General features: G+C 38.0%; 1 protein-coding gene across 2 annotated transcripts; it reads right to left on the reverse strand.

The window, feature by feature from the left end:
• Positions 1 to 730: 730 nt before the first annotated feature.
• Positions 731 to 21296, reverse strand: smarcc1b (SWI/SNF related BAF chromatin remodeling complex subunit C1b). 2 transcript variants are annotated; one of them, XM_084423191.1, is made up of 28 exons: positions 21079 to 21296; positions 20252 to 20371; positions 19963 to 20048; positions 19083 to 19164; positions 18899 to 18991; positions 18616 to 18685; positions 16796 to 16865; positions 16613 to 16688; positions 14676 to 14798; positions 14459 to 14532; positions 14144 to 14265; positions 14002 to 14061; positions 13875 to 13909; positions 13636 to 13748; positions 13389 to 13460; positions 13181 to 13294; positions 12945 to 13098; positions 12065 to 12175; positions 11847 to 11906; positions 10533 to 10791; positions 10280 to 10429; positions 9498 to 9547; positions 9288 to 9381; positions 8309 to 8442; positions 8062 to 8196; positions 7597 to 7753; positions 1139 to 1210; positions 731 to 1058 (listed from the first exon to the last, which is right to left on the reverse strand). In XM_084423191.1, exons 1-28 carry the CDS (start codon positions 21232 to 21234, stop codon positions 1012 to 1014), a joined length of 2889 nt encoding a protein of 962 aa, XP_084279317.1. In that variant the 5' UTR covers positions 21235 to 21296; the 3' UTR covers positions 731 to 1011. The 2 variants fall into 2 exon arrangements, with proteins under 2 accessions (XP_084279317.1, XP_084279316.1); XM_084423190.1 differs by having other exon boundaries at positions 14459 to 14538; positions 21079 to 21295.
• Positions 21297 to 21426: the final 130 nt, after the last annotated feature.

A 21426-nucleotide genomic window follows, 5' to 3' on the forward strand; every position in this document is an offset into this window, starting at 1 on the left:
AAAAATGATGCAAGCGGGTACCACGAACAAAGCATCTGAAATTGGGTCACCCATAGACGCCAGTCCACACATAAGCAGTTTGTTTATATGTGCTGAAAGGAGGGACACTTAACAGCTTCTACATTATTAAAAAATGTAGCATCTGTAGAAAGCATTCTTGGTCGAATATGAAATGGATCAGAATTACTTTTCTTACCAGTGTAATTTTAGTATTATTTATATAGAAATATGGTATTAAGATTTTTAACTTTTATTTCATTTTTTTATATATTTATTTTATTTCAGTTTTAGTACTTCAGCTTTTCGATATCAAAAACAATTTGTAAAAAAAAAGAAAAAATACTCACCCATGTTGTTCCAAGCATGTAATTCTTTCTTCAGTGAAACAGAAAAAAATACATGAATGGAAATAAAGCAGCTAATTTTTTTCTCCTTGCATCTCATTTATGAGCTCCCATTCCCTTCACTCTCATATGTATGGAAATTTTTCTTTTAAAAATTTAAAGCAGCAAAAATACATCTGAAACAGATCAAGGAATGGTGCAGCTCAGTTTTCTTCATAGTTAACAACAGTTCATTGCCACAAAATTTAAGAGATACTTTTATCACAAATATCAAATTGAATGTTTTACATGTAGCAGAGAATAAGCCGCCAAATTTAAAATATAAAAGTATCAGAAAACCTTCTGAAGTAAACTCTACAATAGATGAACTCACAAAAAATTATAACTTCATATAAAAGATTTATTCAGCCACAAATGTTTTAGTGCTTGGTGGCAATACAAAAACAGATCTACAAACATTAAGTACAGACAGATATGACAATGAAAAGCCTCAAATCATATCCTTAAATGCCAGAATCAATGCTTAAAAAATATAAAATATACACAGAATAAGTGCTATTGTAGAGGTGAATGTTGGTAACTTGTACATGACGTGACCGTGTCCTTCATGTGATCTTGTGAGTTTGGGTTTGAAGGCGGTGAAGATCTAACTGTTCGTTAGTGGACATTACATGGGTGCGGCCCCATCAGCCTGTGAGGACGGTGGAGTTTGGTCTGGGTTGGAAAGAAAAAGAAACTTTTCGAACACCGTGCCAGTGTTGATTAGAATTTGAGTTGTAGCATGTGTTACTCACACATGCCATTGGGAGCACCAGGCTGGCGAGCACCCATCATCTGTCCAGTACCAGCACTGCCCACCGGACGTCCTGAGAGGGATGCAAAAAACACAATATTATTAAGGTTGACATGAAACGGACTTTGCGATTGTCTTTTCTTCCCTATTATACGTATGTCCGAGTGAAACAGCTTTTCGATTTGATTGGATCCCGTGGTTTTCCAAAGTAACAAGCCACTCAACATTTTCACTGGCCACAATTTTGTTGTTGGGAAATAACGTTTTATATGATTAAAGTTGAATAAGTTGCTCAAATTTACAACCCTTTTAAATGTAATTGATCACTGTACACACCCAAATCAAGACTACATGAAATGTATAACACTACAGGTCATTGTCAAATATTTAGCTCTGGTGACGTTGTGTGTAAAGCACATTTTTCAGAAAACATGCAGTCTATTAAGACATAAAAGAGTAGCGTCTTATTGCATATGATAAAAGTGGTGCAGGAGTGAATAAGATAAATTGAAAAGATAAAAACTAAACTAAAAACACCTAGACAGAGAAACACGGTTTAAATATTTATTAACAGCTCTAAATAGCGTAATGCAGAGTAGAAAAATAATCTCTGCACTAGAAGAACAAACACTATCTTGTAGTGAACCAGCAGTCTTCGCCCGTTTTAGTTGATAACTGTTCGAAAACCAGTCAGTATCTGGTGTGACCACCATTTGCCTCACACAGTGCAACACATATCCTTTGTTTAGAGTTGATCAGGTTGTTGATTGTGGCCTGTGGAATGTTGGTCCACTCGTCTTCAATGGCTGTGCGAAGTTGCTGGATATTGGCAGGACCTGGAACACGCTGTCGTATACGCCGATCCAGAGCATCCCAAACATGCTCAGTGGGTGACATGTCCGGTGAGTATGCTGGCCATGCAAGAACTGGGATGTTTTCAGCTTCCAGGAATTGTGTACAGATCCTTGTAACATGGGGACCGTCCATTATCATACTGCAACATGAGGTAATGGTCGTGGATGAATGGCACAACAATGGGCCTCAGGATCTCGTCACGGTATCTCTGTGCATTCAAAATGCCATCAATAAAATGCACCTGTGTTCGTTGTCCATAACATACGTCTGCCCATACCATAACCCCACCGCCACCATGGGCCACTCGATCCACAACGTTGACATCAGCAAACCGCTCACCCACAAGACGCCATACACGCTGTCTGCCATCTGCCCTGTACAGTGAAAACCGGGATTCATCCGTGAAGAGAACACCTCTCCAAAGTGCCAGACTCCATCGAATGTGGGTTTGCCCACTCAAGTCGGTTACAACGACGAACTACAGTCAGGTCGAGACCCCAATGAGGACGATGAGCATGTCGATGAGCTTCCCTGAGACGGTTTCTGACAGTTTGTGCAGAAATTCTTTGGTTATGTAAACCGATTGTTGCAGCAGCTGTCCGGGTGGCTGGTCTCAGACGATCTTGGAGGTGAAGATGCTGGATGTGGAGGTCCTGAGCTGGTGTGGTTACACGTGGTCTGCGGTTGTGAGACCGGTTGGATGTACTGCTAGATTCTCTGAAACGCCTTTGGAGACAGCTTATGGTAGAGAAATGAACATTCAATTCACGGGACACAGCTCTGGTGGACATTCCTGCAGTCAACATGGCAATTGCACGCTCCCTCAAAACCTGCGACATCTGTGGCATTGTGCTGTGTGATAAAACTGCTAATTTTAGAGTGGCCTTTTATTGTGGCCAGCCTAAGGCACACCTGTGCAATAATCATGTTGTTTAATCAGCATCTTGATATGCCACACCTATGAGGTAGATGGATTATCTCGGCAAAGGAAAACTGCTCACTAACACAGATTTGTGAACAATTTTTGAGAGAAATAGGCCTTTTGTGTACATAGAAGACGTCTTAGATCTTTGAGTTCAGCTCATGAAAAATTGGGGCAAAAAACACAAAAAAAGTTTTGCTAATATTGCGCAAATATATATATAGTGAGGAAAATAAGTATTTGAACACCCTGCTATTTTGCAAGTTCTCCTACTTGGAAATCATGGAGGGGTCTGAAATTGTCATCGTAGGTGCATGTCCACTGTGAGAGACATAATAAAAAAAAAAAATATCCAGAAATCACAATATATGATTTTTTAACTATTTATTTGTATGATACAGCTGCAAATAAGTATTTGAACACCTGTCTATCAGCTAGAATTCTGACCCTCAAAGACCTGTTAGTCTGCCTTTAAAATGTCCACCTCCACTCCATTTATTATCCTAAATTAGATGCACCTGTTTGAGGTCGTCGTTAGCTGCATAAAGACACCTGTCCACCCCATACAATCAGTAAGAATCCAACTACTAACATGGCCAAGACCAAAGAGCTGTCCAAAGACACTAGAGACGAAATTGTACACCTCCACAAGGCTGTAAAGGGCTACGGGGAAATTGCCAAGCAGCTTGGTGAAAAAAGGTCCACTGTTGGAGCAATCATTAGAAAATGGAAGAAGCTAAACATGACTGTCAATCTCCCTCGGACTGGGGCTCCATGCAAGATCTCACCTCGTGGGGTCTCAATGATCCTAAGAAAGGTGAGAAATCAGCCCAGAACTACACGGGAGGAGCTGGTCAATGACCTGAAAAGAGCTGGGACCACCGTTTCCAAGGTTACTGTTGGTAATACACTAAGACGTCATGGTTTGAAATCATGCATGGCACGGAAGGTTCCCCTGCTTAAACCAGCACATGTCAAGGCCCGTCTTAAGTTTGCCAATGACCATTTGGATGATCCAGAGGAGTCATGGGAGAAAGTCATGTGGTCAGATGAGACCAAAATAGAACTTTTTGTGTTAATTCCTTTTGTGGAAGATGCATTGACTTTTTTTCACTCTGAACTCATTAATGTAATTGATAAGCATTTTCCGTTTAGAACTATTAGAGTTAAAGGGAAGCACTTACCCTGGATCAGTTCTCATTTAATCAATCTTTTTAAGCAAAGAGATAAGGCATGGGCCAAATACCGCCTTACTAAATCTGCCCCCGACTGGGATTATTATAGATCTCTTAGGAATCAGTGCAAGACTCACACCCGAAATGCTAAATCCAGTTACTATAGAGACTGTTTTCTTAATGATTTAAAAAACCCTAGACAGTTCTGGGATAATTTGAATCGAGTTCTCAATAGGAATATTAAAACTCCTGTTAATCAATTGAAAATGAATAATGTTACAATTTCTGATCCTTCCCTTATTGCTCATGCTTTCAATCAGCATTTTACTGCAATTGGTGACTCCAATCATGTTTATTCTCATACTAATGATCATGTCTCAACCTTTTCTTTTACACCTGGCTCATTTAAATTTAACAAAATTATGCCCATTGACGTTTTTAATGCTATAGCTGATCTGAAGGAATATAGTAGTGCTGGTCCGGATGGGCTTGAGGCTAGGTATATTAAACTTGCTGCTCATGTATTGATATTTCCACTTGCGGACCTATTTAATCTGTCTTTGAATACTTGTACTGTACCCGCTACATGGAAATGTGCGAAAGTTACCCCTTTATTAAAAACTGGTGATGCTTCTATTATGAATAATTATCGTCCTATCTCTATTATCTGTTCCACTGCCAAAATATTTGAGAAAATTATTTTTAATCAATTATCAAAATTCATTATTCAGAATAATATCTTATCCGCATTTCAATCTGGCTTTAGGCCCAATTTTTCTACCACCACAGCTTTATTAAAGTTCACCAATGATATTTTCTCTGCCTGTGATAAGGGACAGCTAACTGGTGCTATTTTTTATTGATCTTTCAAAGGCCTTTGACATGGTGGATCATTACATTCTTCTTGATAAGCTTTATGCAATAGGTTTGAATCAAAGTGCTCTATTATGGTTCAATTCTTATCTTCATAATAGACGGCAGTGTGTTGCTTTTAAAGGTTCACTGTCTGATTATTTATTGGTTGATAAGGGTGTTCCTCAAGGTTCCACTCTAGGACCCCTTTTGTTCTCGGTCTTTATTAATGATTTATCACACATCTGCTCCATGAGTAAGATTCATCTTTATGCTGATGATACAGTAATTTATACTGCTGACTCTGATATTCACCAGATCCAGAATAGGTTACAAGTTGACTTTATTATGACTCAAAAATGGCTTCACAGTAACAACCTAGTGTTGAATATGGAAAAGTCCTGTTGTATGTTGTTTGGTACGAGGCACAGAAGACCATGTTCTCTTAACTTACAACTGTATTTTGCTAATGGGTCCTCTATGGTGAAATCCGAAAAATTTAAATACCTTGGGTTGTGGATGGATTCTGAGTTTACCTTCAAACCTCACAATGACTATATAACAAAGAGAATATATGGTTGTCTCAGTACACTTTATAGATCTGTTAATTGTTTTACATTGGAAGTTAGGAAAAGGTTAATTTCTCAGTTGATATTGCCCATTATTGACTACGCTGATATTATCTACATGAACACTAGTGACGCTGTTCTTAAGCCACTTAATGTTGTTTTTAACTCTCTATGTAGATTTGTTCTGAGGTGTCCTTTTAAGACACATCATTGTGTAAAGTATGCATCATTGAATTGGCTTCAGATGAATTCAAGAAGAGACTTTCATTGGTTTCTTTTTATTTTCAAATGTGCCTACTTCGAATGTCCTCCATATCTGAGAGAACTCTTGGTCCCACGTAGTTCTTTGTATCCTCTTAGAGATATGCAATCTCTCGTCTTTACTGTACCAGGAATCTTTTCAGCCACTGGTCGTAAAACTTTTCATTACAAAGCTACTAGTGATTGGAATAATCTTCCTCTTTCCTTGAGGTCCATCTTATCTTTTCGTAGATTCAAGTTAACTTTATTCCAATATCTAAATAATGTGTGTGCATGCTATTGATGTTGGACTGAATAGTAATGCTTGTAATTGTCTCTTGTTTCATGTAACTGTTTAATTGATTTACCTCCTGTGGATTTAACCTCGGTCCTTCTTATGTGACACCCTTTTGTTCACTGAATTTCTTGCATTATGGTTCCAATTGTATAATGAGGTAAATGTGATGTGCTTTTTGAGACCGTTATAACATGTCAGAGCTATGATGTGTCTTAGGTTTAGGGTAATGGTGTAAGCTGCCTAGTAGCTCAATGGTTTTGAGCATTTGTTTTTTGCTTGCTTGTTTTTCTTGTTTTATGTTTATGTGTACTTGGACCCTCTTGAAAATGAGATGTTGCATCTCAAGGGGCTATCCATTAATAAATTGAAATTGAAATACATACATATATATTTGCGCGTTCTTGAAAGCTTATTGTTCGTATGCGTTTTTAAGCATTGTGGTTTAAAAACAGGTGATTTTAAACTGATGAAGCACAATTAGCAGCAAAAGACATCTCATTTCAGTATATTCGCACGCTTTCTGAGAGACCGCTGTCTGAGGAGACGCGTGACATGAAAGCGCTGCTCATAGAGCGCATGAGAACTGAATGGAGTGCTTTTGGCTGCCTAACTGGGCTTACCTTGAAGGTTAAATACACATGATCTAGACACCAATAAATAGTGACCATGTATTTGCAACTAAACAGTCATTTATGCCATGTGTTAAAGGGATAGTTCACCCAAAAATGAAAATGCTGTCATCATTTACTCTTCCTCAAGTTGTTCCAAACCTGTATGACTTTCTTTCTTCTGCTGAACACAAAAGAAGATATTTTGAAGAAAGTCTGTAACCAAACGACTGATGGACCCCATTGACTTCCATAGTAGGAAAAAAAAATACTATGGAAGTCAATGGGGACCAGCAACTGTTTAATTACCAACCTTCTTTAAAATATCTTCTTTTGTGTTCAGCAGAAGAAAGAAAGTCATACAGGTTTGGAACAACTTGAGGAAGAGTAAATGATGACAGCATTTTCATTTTTGGGTGAACTATCCCTTTAACATTAACAGTTGAGAGAGAAAACGCAATAATTTATTGGATATTTATGTAGTATTTCTAGTGCTTGTTTTTCAGGTAGGTCTATTTCATTTATGTCTTTGTTCTATTGTAGTTTGTTTTCTTTCCTCTTTCTTAATGACAGTTTACTTGTCTTCAGGAAGCTTAAGAGTTTTTTCAAATTTCAATGATTAATTTTTTTTATATCATTACCTTATTTAAAGCAAAAATAACTATATCATGATGTATATCATTATTGTGAAATAAAATGACTCATATCGTGATATAAGATTTTGGTCATATCGCCCACCCCTAGTAGCTATACTTTGTGGAACAACTGATCTGATTTGTCCAAAACAAATTCAATCCGCATGTGCATACAAAGTACGTGCGGTTACAAAAAACGGGTGACGCATGTACTATTCTGGTGACGAAATTTGCGTCACGTGCACTGTATGCAGACCCTCACATACGCTTAAAAACCGAAGCACACTTTGGGCCTAAGGGTGTACCTTGGTGAAGAGGGTTGTACGCAGTACTGCTGTTCTGTGTGGCTCCCGCTTGCTGCTGAGGTTCCACGGCCTGTCGTGCCTTCAGCTCGGCATATTTCACCTGCTCCAGGTGGAAGTTCTGCCTCTCTGACAACAACTGTTGTCTTTGCTGCTCCAGCTATAACATACAGATATATCATTAAGTTTAAACATCCTGAAATGTCTACATTAAAAATGCTGTTGGCAGTCAAGAAGATCTTTGGAAGGTTTGGAACAACATGAGGGTGATTTTCTCTTTTGGGTGAACTATCCCTTTAGGAGATTAATGAAAATTATGAATGCATTATTTAGCACAAATAACTTCCAAAAATAAATTAATAGCAATTAAAAACAGTGCATTAAGAGAGAAACTAGTGTCCTCTCAAACGTTTCTTGAAGACTTAAAAGAGATGCCAGATCTTGTTTGAATGAGGCACACTGACTCACAGCCTCTTTTTCTCGATCCATAATGGTCTCTAGCTCTTCAAAGTGTCTCAGTTTGATCTCCAACTTTTTCATCTGAGTCTCAACCAGCAGAGCCACCAGAGATTTGATCTTCCTCTCTTCTACTGCAGCCAAGTGCTAGAAGGACAGAAGAGGAAGAAAAAGAGTGAGTTCAGATGAATAACTTTTTTGGTCTCTGTTAATGATCGTGGTTCTTTAGGGGTCACATGAAATGAGGTTTGACATTCACCTTTGCTTTGGTAGCTGCAGAGGACAGTGCTGAAGCAGCAGCTGTTGCGATGTTGACCTCCACCAGCTCAAGCTCCACCCTCCTCTTCATCTCCTCCCCATCCCCTTGGGTGAGGCACATGTCAAAACTCTCATCTGGAAAGACATACAAAGAGTATGAAATATAAAGAAATCCAGAAATCACACACAATCACACTACCTACAGTAGGGACTACTTGCATGACTACTTGATTTTTTTTTTTCACTAGTTTGTCTAGAAAGTAATAAACTTTGTAAGAAGAAACGAGCAAAGATGACACAGGTAAAAAGGAACAAAAGCATGCATATACACTACTGTTCAAAAGTTTGGGGTTAATTCGATTTGTTTATTTTTTAGGAAATGAATATTTAGCAAGTTAAACAGTAAATGCATTAACATTATTAAAAAAAGATTTCTACTTTAAATAAATGCCTTTTTTTTTGGGACTTTTTTTTAATCAAGGTATCCTAGAAAGAAATGTATCACTGTTTCCACAAATATACTAAATATTAAAACATTGTTTTCAACATTAAGAATAAGAATAAGAAGAAATGTTTCTTTAGCACCAAATCAGCATATTAGAATGATTTCTGAATTATCATGTGACATGTGAAAACTAATGTAATGGCTGCAAAAAATTCAGCTTTGCCATCACAGGAATAAATTACATTTAAAAAAATATTAAAATAGAAAAAAAGTTTTAAATTGTAAAAATATTTCACAAAACTTTCAAAAACATAAAAAAAAAAGTATTGACCCCACAAAGCACTTCTAACACGCTTTGTGAATATTAAAAGCTACAGGTTTACTTTGTTTGTAATTCCAAATATAGTTGGCATCTAGATTGTTATACAAATCTATGGGGGAATGTTAGGGAGAAACGTTAGATAACATCACATAAATACAGAAAATTTGCATACTATGCATACTGAATTCCGTTTAACATCAGTTATGCTCTGACCTGCTGTGCTCTCCTCTCCTCTCTCTCCTTCACTCTCTTCTTTCTCCTCGTTCTTCACACGCGCTCCCTCTCCCAAGATGCTGTCACCCTCAAGCTACAACAGAAAATACATGCTCAGTGACGATCATATTTTCCTTTTTAAGATTTGTAAAGCAAGACTATAAAACAGCAGAATGGATGATTATTTGTATCTGAAGAAGCTTCTCATACCTTTTCATGCTGATCATATTCAGTGTTCATTGTTTCTATACCGCTCCCATCTAAACAAAAGAAAAAGAGAACCGTATTTTAGTCATATTCCTAATGTTAATCATAAACTTTATTATATAATATTTGGTGTATAGAGGTCATATAAGGTGATTGTTAAAATGACATTAAACATTATGAAAATTCTTCTTTCGTTTACTGCCCTCCTCTGGATTGTTTCAAGTACGACCATTCCAAGGACTCTAAAATGCCTCTTGTTTTAACATACACAATCTTTTAAAAGTTTGGAGTCAGTACGATTTTTTTCATGTTTTTGAATATTCTAATATATTTCAGTAGTAATTTAGCCAAATTTACAGTATCCATTACTCCAGTCTTCAGTGCCACGTGTCATTCTAATATGCCGATTTGGTGCTCAAGAAACATTTCTAATTTTTATCAGTGTTGAACACTGCTTATTATTTTTGTGGAAAATCTAATTTTTCAGGATCTTTGGATAAATAGGAAGTTCAAAAGAAGAGAGTGTTTACTTGAAACATCTTTTGTAACACTATAAAATGCCTTTACTATCACTTTAATGCATTCTTGATAAATGAAACTATTAATTTCTTTAAAAATCGTATAGATCCAAACTTCTGGAACTTAATGTACATCTCAGGTAATTTGATACTTACAGCTGGTTTTAACATGCATTTCAAATGTGAATTCGGGGGAAGAGTTTTGATGTTGTGACTACATACATCACTTTAAAAAACATTACACGCATAAACAAGTGAGATAAATACCAGTCTTTTCTGAATTGTCATCAAGTCCTGCAATCCCGCCTGTTTGGAGCATAAAGGCCGGATCTAAATTATGCCCAACTCTCTGTGCTTTGTGAAAGCTGGCAGTGAATAACTCTGGCGGGGCCTCTTCTCTTGCTCTCGAGAACTCCTCTGAAAGACAGTTAAAACATTACATACGTATTTTCTATTTTGTCTCACCACACATATCTTCAAATCAGTACACACACTAACAAACAAACAAACAAACTCTTACCTAAAGCTGCCTTGGCAGCTGCGGAGGCCACTCGAGGGTCCACCACAGATGCAAGGAAAGCAACAGTGCTCATTACAGGGTTCCCTGACTGGCTGAAGGGAACAGGCTGATAGGCCAGAGGACCCATTGAGGCTTCAGAGTTCTCTAGGTACGGGTCCTCAATGGGCAACCGCAAGAAGTGAAGAATACAGTCATCCTGTGTGCGGCTGCCCACGTGCTCCGACACCTTATTCCAGTCATCTTTATACATCTCCAAAGCCTGAGAAGAGAGATATAGCATTCAAAAACAACAAATAATGAAAACCTATTTCAGGCCATGGGCCTCTTAATGGTCAGAGAGCAGATACTCCCATTATACTCGGTTTAAAACAGAGTCCGAAATTACATACTCTCGAGTAGGTACTTGCTTTGAATAAGTACTTACTTTGCAAGCACTAAAAAAATAATGAATATACTACATTCACCATGTTGCCCTTATCATGTGACCTATCAGCATCAGTTGCGTCGCTTCACTAGCTGCGTTTCCATTAAAGATTTGTGCAAAACTTTTGCAATATTTTCTAAATGTCGATAAACTATTGCAAAATGACGGTGTTTCCATTTCATTTATGCGACTAAAACGCCATTTTTTTCCTCTCACGATAAGTCGTTCCAAAAATCATGGCAACGGATGTTGGTAGGTTTACGCATATCCCAGCCACCACACTAGCCATCCAAACATTATTGGCAAGGAAAGCCTCTTATACTTGGGAGCAGCACATATGAGGTGTTTCTCCCTCCCATCCGAATACTTTTTGCCTACTCTTTTATGAGAACTGTAAATTCAGACATACTACTTTTGTCACATACTGTTTTTTGCATACAATATAGTAGGGAAGTGTGTGATTTTGAACGCAACTTGGGTGTTGCATTTTAAACCTGACATATCATAACATTTGTATTAGTACCCATATTAAGTTATTTAGCTAAGCAATAATATGATAATCATTATTATATATTATGACAATTATTAAAATGTTATTATTATTATTATTATTATTATATAATTACTATTAAATATACAGATCCATATAGATTACATTTTAATTTTACTTGATACATTTTAATGTGGAAGGGATAATAGAAATGTAGATGGATTATAGATTCAAAAAAAAAAGAAAAAAAAAAAGAAGTTATTAAGGTTGTGTTGGTGTCATTTGCAATTGCTTGACATCAAAAAAATATTGGCAACCACCTGCAGTACTGCAGTTAAAGACTCCTGAATACAAATCTTTAAGCGTTAAACAAATCTTGTTGACTGTTTGAATGGCTTACCTCCAAAAGCAAGAGTGTTTCCTGTTCTGTCCATTCTCTCCCTGCATTTGCACCTTTACTCTAAAAGATGAAAGAAAAAGAAAAAAAATAAGACAGAAAGCAAGCATGCAGTATTGAGATGCTAAGGCTCAATGCAATCAGTAGATTCTAGAAAGTTCCAGTAAAGCACTGTTAAACTGAATCCATGAACGTTGCAAACACATTGTTTTTGTTTTTACCTTCGGATGTTTCTTAGTATAAATGTCAATCCGTAGACCAAAATTCTGCAGGTCAGATGGTTTTTCTCTCAATTTCTCTGGGAAATGCAACATATGCTGAGAGGCTGAAACCTTTCAACACACAACAAATAAACAATATATCAAATGTATTAAACATTTTGTAGAATGACCATTAAACTGTATAATTGTCCTAGGCAACTGATTGCTTTCAACTGAAATATATATTTCATGTCACTTTGTTAGATACAGTAAGTAGACAAGTAATAATTGGAAAAATGTACAGTCAAAACACTTTTGAGATTTATTTTGTGACAAGGACTGGCTGAATGTAAGAGGTGATCATTTAATCGAAGAGGTGATGATTTAGGGTGCTTTCACACAGTCAGTTTAGTCTGAAACGGGGCACGGTTTGCATGAAAAATTGGTAATGTGAAAGCTGACAGCAGACCCGGGAGCCCAAAGGAGGTGGTCTGAATTTGGTTGCAATGGAACTGTGGCACGATTTACATGAATGTGAAAGCAATTCAGACTTGGGGGTGCACTTGTTCGTGCACTTGTTCAGGAAGTAAAGTAACCTGTGCATGTGTTTTAGCAGATGGATGACATCACTAATTCGATGATGATGATGATTCACCTTTGATATAAGCGAGCAGTGTAATCGTGTAGAGTGAGTGCTATCTATCATGCGCCGTGCACGTTTGTGAAGACATAAGATGAAGGCAAATGCACCAGGGTTCGATAGAATCAAATCAGTGTGAAACCAGACCAACGCTTCGGGGGGGGCGCCGAGAGCAATCGTACTCGGGCTCTGACTCGTACTGCGGCAAACGTGCCCAGTGTGAAAACCCCCTTTAAGCACAAATGTCATGTTTGTCAATACCTGTAAGGGTCTGTGTTGTAGTGGGACGAGTCCGGACGGTGAATCTGTAAGAACGTTAAAGTGTGGCGTTGGGGGTGGGCCCATGGGGAGGGGTCGACTTTCTGCATCTACCTGATAATTTATCAGCCCCCACTGCTCCAAAAACGAATGAACCCTAAAATGCACATTAGCAAGTTTATAAATCAATTGCAAATTATTTATGCACAGCTGTCAAAGATACAAGTGAATACACACACCTTATAAGTGCACACACATCTCCTGTCAGGTTTCGTCTGCAGGAGGCTGAGGTCAGATACTCCTGAGGGTTCAGCCGGTATGTGTCAATCATGAAGTTGCGGTATGCAAGATATCTACAAACAAAATATGAACATGTTTATTTTAAGTTCAGTATGGTGAATCTGATGCAGATAGTAAGTGCATATATGCATATTCACACTGACTTACATTTCTGGTGTTTTGGACTTATTTTTCACATTGAAGAACTCGGGCAGAGCTCGTCTCTCTATATGATGAATACTAACACACACACACACAAAAAAAAAAAAAAAAATTAATCTATTACTCTATGTAAAAATGTATAGGAATGGTAAATGCCCGAGTATGGGCAGAGCACTAGGCCTCAGCTCTGATATCCATGTAAAAATGAGCATTTGAGTTGGTGTAATCTGGACACGTTCAGTTAAACCCTCACCAGTTGTAGTCGAACCATGAGGTATAGGTGGGCACAATGATGTGATGCGTTTGCTCTGTGGCACTCTCCTCCCCCTCCATCCCACGGCCGTACTCCCTCTGCTCTTCCTCATCCTACACACAATAGGTCAGAACTCACATATTTGAAGACTGTAGTTGATCTAGTTTGACTGTAACTGGGTTCTGGATGTAGATTTTGTGTTAAACTGGACAGAAAGCAACCATGACAAACTGACTTACTCTGATACCAGAGAGCAGGTCCTCTTCTTGGTCATCTGAGAGGAACACATAGATATTCTAGGTTACTACTGAAATCACATGAATACAAACAGATTCACTGAACAGTGAATTCCACAAACAAACTTACCTAAATCAGCCATAATGCCTCCTTTAACTGGAGTGTTTTCACTGTCTTTTTTCAGGTTCACTGTAGCCAATGAGAAATAAATGTGTTACACTCCGGACATCAACATGAGCACTAAGCACAGAGTAGAAAAAAAGAACCACACCATTTTTAGGCAGAACGACCTCCTCCATGTTGGGGACTGGCGTGGGATCCTCCATGTCTTTAGTGAGATCCTCCTCTGGCTCCGCCTCTTCTGGTTGGCCACGCCTCTTATACACCCCTGAGCTATTGGGTTACACCAACATAAATAAGTTACTAAGAATCAAATGTAATCCTGAATCAAATCACTGGGGATTTGATTCACTATTTCAAAGGAAAAACCTACAGTGATTTAGCCACTAATGCTCCCTGACTTCCTGCATAGGTGACCAAAAAATGTGACATAGCAGTGACCACAAAGTAAGAGATGTTCTTTAACCTTTTCTTTCCTCCCTTCTTCTTAGACTCAGAGGATGGTGGAGAGGGGGAGCGCCGCCGCTTCTTCACAGGTTTCTGCTCCTTGTGAAAGAGAAAACAAATAAAAGAGTCTAAAAGGACAAAACTACAAACCAACTGCAACTACAAACTAAAATAAACTTTGCAAAACAACTAACGGAGTTTAAAAAATGAGCATGAAATTAGACAAATTAACATACCTCAGTGCTTTGGTAGATACGCCTGCGGAAACTCATACTAATCCCATTCTCGTCAATCTCATAGTCTTCCTCGTTCATCCACTCATTATATATGTCAGTGTCAAGAATCCATCTAGCATGAACCTGAGAAAAGGGTGTTCGAGAAAATATTCACACTTTCCTACCATTACAAATAAAAGCCCATCTTAATTTAATCTCATATTTTAATTAGAGATCCACCAATGAATCAGCTACCGTTTTTTAATTTATTTATCCATTTAAAACCTTTAGCATGTCTGCTATTATAGCAAAAAAAAAGGCTGACTATAAACCCATAGTTGATTAATTAACTGCATGAAGGCACAGAGTTGTGTGTGTTTATTAAAAAAATAAATTCTATAATAAGAAGTCAAATATGAGTAAATGATGTTAATTTGTCATGTTTTTATTTGCATTTTCTTTTTTATCTTAATGTGTGCCTCTCTTATATTGTTGGCCTGTTGAATATTAAATTAATTCAATCCATGTTCAATGAAAATGATTTGATGATGCAGCAATAAACTAGCTAGTATACCTTAAAGGCGCTGTATGTATTTTGTTTTTGTCTGGACTAAAGCATAAAAATACCACATGTTTGAATATACTTAGGAAACATTATGTTCAGATACTTGTTTCTTCAAAAAACATACTTCCGTGTCAGAATCATAGACAGTATATAAACTGGACACAGCGACCCCATAGGTTTCAACGGAGAAAAGTGAAGTCAATTAGAAGCTCTCACTTCCTGATGGTCGAGCGTACTGCGCAGACTCAAACTGAGCTTGACGACGTAGATGTGACGCGAGCAACCCGTCTGTCTTCTAGTAGCTGTGCCAAGAGAAATCTGAATCATTCCCTTCCGAAACTTGTAGAGACGGAGAGTGTGAGTAGGAGGTGTCCATAGGAGCAGGAGAAACTTTTGCTAAGTATTCTGATTAATTACTTTGTCATTTTGCCTCCACGTCCCCCCGATTGCCCGCGAGCTTCTCCTCCTGTCCATACGGTAATTTCTCGACTGTGCGACAGAGTCGCGTGGTTATGACGCAATCGTTAGCCTATTTTTACAAAAACTGCATCTACGGGGCCATAACGTAAGATACAAGGTAATGGAGCCTTTTATACATTTTCGTGTTTCTTTAGAAATAAATAATGGACAAATGGAGTCTTTAAACGCCTCAATGTAAAAGTGACGCCAAAATGAATGGGAGTCAATGGAATGCTAACAGCAGGTGATGGTCCGCTAATCAATGGCTGCGCCCGGGGAAGCTTCAATATTTTATGAATCCCTGCCCCCCTGGTAAGATTGTCTGTTTGTTTTTTTTGGTCTGTGTGATCTCACCCACTACCAATTTACCCAATAATATTTCGATACACCAGGTTGCCAGTCGGAGGAAAACAGCGTACTGCAGACATGGAAGAGACGAACAGGGTCAGAGATCGCAGATTCTACCAATCCTATAAAAACCTCTGCATCCATCTAAAAATCTCCAGACAGAGGCAAATTAAACATGGATAAATCAACTCAACAAGGCTCATCACCTTCCATTGTCAATTGGGCTTGTTCCTGCTGTGTGTCCTCAATATGGCAACCCACATGAGCATCGAGTCTGAGGATTTCAAATTTTGACTGCACTGAAGTACCCATTTCAACCACTAGCTGTCAATAATACATACTGCACCTTTAATTCATGTGTTTTTGAAATATTACTTTTTCAAATAATTGAGCAAGTGGCAAATTGATATCGGAATTGGCTGAATAGTTGTTTGTTAAAATCGGTATTGGCAAAAAAAAAAAATGTATATCAGTGGATCCCTAATTTTAATCATTGGTGGAACCCAACAACAGACAAGACATGCAAAGATTAGTGTGGGGGGGATCATGGGAACTCAAGGTATTAATCCTTGAAGAATTTTTTCACCTTCAAGCACCTGTCTGGGTTGGGAGGTTCCTCCACTTCTCCATCTATTTCATTTGCTGATTTAAGTGAGTCATAACTAATAAAATATGAAACATATATCATCATTGGGCAACAGAGCAAATTGTAGCATTTTCTTATCTCCACATTTAGATTACTTGTGCGAATGTGTGATGTATTCTCTACCTGTCTGGACACATGCCCCAATGTACCATCACATGCCGATCCAATCGCATTACTGGTCGAAGCCACTCTTCTGGAAAAGGCCCAATAGTGAATGTTATACATAGGGAGATATGAACAGTTTTACAGATACACCAAGATGCTGCACATTTAACCAATAAATATACATCCATCCTTCCTGCACAGACAGAAAGATGAAATTATGTCAGGACCACTATCATCAAAGATTATTGACAAGTAGCATACAGTTTGGATTGGCAGTAATGTTCTTTTCTGGATTATGGTTTTTCAAATATTCCCTTTCATTCAGCGTGTAATATAGCTGTTTGTGAATGTAAACGTTCTGCAAAGTTGTAAAGTCGAAAGTGCACGATGAATAAAAGTTATTGTCTCTCAGAAGAAAGAATCGATTCTGAACCGCCTATACGAGTCGTCTGTTATTTGAACCCCACTGTGTTACCGTTAAATGTCACTAGATGAGACATTTGCATAATGCCCGCCTATGTTGTACATTGTCCGGCTGCGAACTTGACCGGCTGCGAACTTGACCCCCCATCAAACACGTCACTGCCTCTCAAATCTTGGAGTTCAACGTGGGATTCGCGGAACACTTGCTCTTGAAAGATGGGTCAGTAGTACCCAGTCTATTTGGACCAGCTTGCTCCTCAGAATCACAACCTGCAAGTATGATTAATTATTGATGTATATATTTTCTACCGGTTGTTCAAAATACATAGTTTTGTGTTTTATATTGTGTACGTTTCCGGGTAACCGCTAACTCACGTAATTACTGTCTTACTGAAATACTTCTGCTAAGCAGCTGTGGGCCACTGTTACCTGAAACTGTGTCTATTAATACAGATTGTCTGTAGTTCTTACTACTTTGAGTAAAGATAAAGGATAGAGCAAGATTTGTTTTGCAAACTTTAATGTTACATCAGTCATTCATGTTAGTGCTCGGCTTCCACCATATGCACCGCAATAAATTAGAAATATACACATCGGTTTGTTGATGCTGATGGTGAGGAATTACAGTTGCAACATCTCATTATGTACCTCAAACTGAGTAGTGTATCACTGAGAAACGTCCTGCTCGAGTTGTCCTTGCGATGAAGGTTCGGATTGAATAACTAGTTCTTCCAATGTTTCATCATCGGACTCGCGCTAGGATTGATATGGTAAAATCAACATCGTTACTGTCTATACAGTGTGTACAATCGCTGAGGACTGAGGAAGCCTCCAGAGCTGAAGTTCAGTTATGGCAATGGGTGATTGTTTCCGACAGGCGCTGTAAGCGTTAGACCAATCACAACAGACTGGACCATCTGACCAATCAGAACAGAGCAGGTTTGCAGAAAGGAGGGATTTAGAGAGACTGATTCATCCAACGAGGCATTTTAGAATCATTGAAAAATGTGGTGAAATTAAAGTGTTTTTGACCTTTGATGCATGTAAACCTGTTGAAGAAGACCTCCAAAACAAAATGAGGAACCTTTAAAATAGCATAATAGGGGCACTTTAATGTTCTTAATGACAATAATTTCACGTAACGACATAAATCAAGATAAATTACAGTCTGGCTCGAAGAGGAATATCAGAAAGCCAAGTCCTGACTGTGGACGAGAGGAGCAGCAGATGAAAGGTCATTAGCTCCTGAGCAAGACGATAAAGCTGATAATACGGAATGGACCAATATAGGGATGCTGTGATAGGTGTTGTATTCCTTGTATAGGTAGACGTGGATCAGCTGAGAGTCAGTTGATGTGAGCTTGACTGACGTGACCTGCCAGAACTAAAGCTATGCTCAAAATAAATATACACACCTTCATCTGCTGTGGAGGATGATGGGTATACCTGGTGGGTGGCTTGTGACCTCTCCTCTGTCACTGTGCCCTGAAAAGGCAAGACAAATTGTGTATACAGTAATCAACAATGTGCATATTAGGAATATGCTCAATAAAGCAACTAGTTGAGTATAGATGTTACACATTATTATTAGATTGTAATCTTTTTTTTGTGTGTTAAGAATACTTGACTACAAAATGACTCTAAATACCAATCTGTGTTAATGATTATATTTCTCAATTTCTTTGTTTTTCCACTGACCTGGTGTCGCACAACAATGTCTTTGAGTTTAAGAGCTTGCTTCTGTTCAAGATCAGGGGACAGGTACACCACAGGTCTGCTTAATAAGTTATTCTAGCAAAAACAAAACACAGAGGTCAAATACTGTACCACACTTAGATTTGCTTATGATCTTCATCTTTGCAAAAAATCTAAGCTCAAATACCTGTATGAGAGTTTTCTCCACACAGACGAACATCTCTATATTGCGTTCCACTCTGGATGGATTCTGAAGATCAAAGCGTCTCCTTTGATAAAAAAAATAAAAAAAATAAAAAGATTACACAAGATGAGATAAATTTGACAATCTTTATCGGACACTAAATTTTATTAGATAATGAATCACAGTTTACATTTACAGTTAGCAGTGGGAGGTATGACCAAAATCTTACGTCATGGAACAGTATAAGTAAAAAAATGATTATATCATCATCATTCTAATATATTTTAAATCATACATACACTACCATTAAAAGGTTTGGGGTAAGTACGACTTTTTTTATTTTAAGAAATTAATACTTTTATTCAGCAAGGATGCACTAAATTGATCAAAAGTGACAGTAAAGACATTTACATTATTTAAATAAATGCTGTTCTTTTGAACTTTCTAATCATCAAAGAATCCTCAACAAAATGCATCACAATTTGCACAAACCTATTAAGCAGCACAACTGTTTTCAACATTGATTATGAAAACAAATGTTGCTGAAAATTAAGCTTTGCCGTCACAGGATTAAATTCGATTTTAAAATACATTGAAATAGAAAACAGTTATTTTAAAATGTAATAATATTTCACAATATTACCGTTTTATTTTTAAGCAAGAAGGCTAAATGTGTTGGTGAGCAAAAGAGACTTCTTTAAAATACCTTAAAAACTCTTACTGACCACAATCTTTTGAATGGTAATGTATATATAGACTTGATTAACATAAACCTAAAGATTTCACATTAAATACAAATAAATGGTACATTAGAATCTCTACATACACATTGTACACATTTCCACCATTATACCATTCAGCACCATTCTGCATTAATACTAACCAGCCCTGTTCTGTCTTAAACTTGTAAACCGATCCCAGAATATGACAGAGAGCACTGCCAGGCGTCAGATCCTGAAAACACTTTGCCTGAGGACAAAGAAACAATGCTGAAACAAACTCACACGGATCACTGATAATTCTGCAAATCTAGGTGTCATGCTTTGACTGATCTGGGTGTGATCCTTGACTCAATCAAGTTACAGATGAAAAAACACATACATAAATTTAAAGGAATAAATGTGCTTATGTATGGGCTTGCCAGAGAAAGAAGTGAAAAAGCAGCAACTCACTGGGAGTTTTGTGAAGCTTGGGTTATTCACTCGCCGGCCAAATGTGTCTTCCTGAAATTGCAGCAGTTGGATGACCAGACCAGACAGAGACTTGCTGGAGGGAGCATCAGTCTGCACATACTTGAGAGGGGGGAAAAAACAAAATACTGTAAAGTTGTCTTGCTTAAAATTGCACAACAAATGCAAAGAGGCCTATAACCTTAAGAGTGTTTATGAGCTTTCTCTACAGTAGTTTTTGCTACTCACTGTTCTGGTTTATACATTTTAACAGTTTAAAACATCAGAAGCATCCTGGTGCGTGTTACCTACAGTGGATATTGGGCAGGGATGGCATGGCACTGAGAGGGGGTGTGTCAGTCAAGTCAGGTAAACAAACACCTTTTGACCACAAACCTGTTCACACAAACTTCAAGCTGCTAGCATGTTGCTAACATCAACATTTACTTGCATCGCGTCATATTGAAACTACAAATCAGTTTGTTTGTTTTTTTATACTGAATCAAAGGGTGGAGTTATGGAGCTGGATATAACCATAACTTTATTGCTAACATGTACAGAGGATGATGGTTGTTGTGACTTCTGTCCTGTCCATCACGTATTCTGTCGAGTTAGCTTTTCATTTCTGTACTATATAAGACAAACAGACAAAATACCGCCACATAAAATATTATTTTAAGAGTCAGTTTAAGACGTTAATTAGAAACAGAAAGCGGCAAAAAGAGCAAGACAGCCATAGCTGTCTGTAAAAAAACAAAAACAAAACAAAAAAACAATTAAATCAAAGAAAGCTTCGGGTATGGGGTCCTCCGGCTATCTAGCTCGCTAACCTTTTTATAATGCTTTCCAATCCAACTGCGAACTGTTTCCATCTGGGAGATTATTTCCGGGCTCTCCCAGAATTTACAGCACGGTCCACCGTCCATTCTTCTGCTCAATGAAGAGCTGCAACTGGCTTGACTTGTCGTAGGTCCCGCAGCAGCCATTGTTACATGCTAATTAGCCTCCGCTACCCAGAATCACTGAAGACTCCACAGCGCCTCTAGCGGTTAGACCAAAAAAGGCGCCAACGACGCCTACTGCATACTACGCAGTACATACTGCATAATGGCCAGTAAGACCAGTCCTCAAAAGTAGAATTAATAAATAATATGGCCATGGACATTTTTGGACATGTT

Source organism: Rutilus rutilus (assembly GCF_951802725.1).
Source record: "Rutilus rutilus genome assembly, chromosome: 11".
NCBI lineage: Eukaryota > Metazoa > Chordata > Actinopteri > Cypriniformes > Leuciscidae > Rutilus > Rutilus rutilus.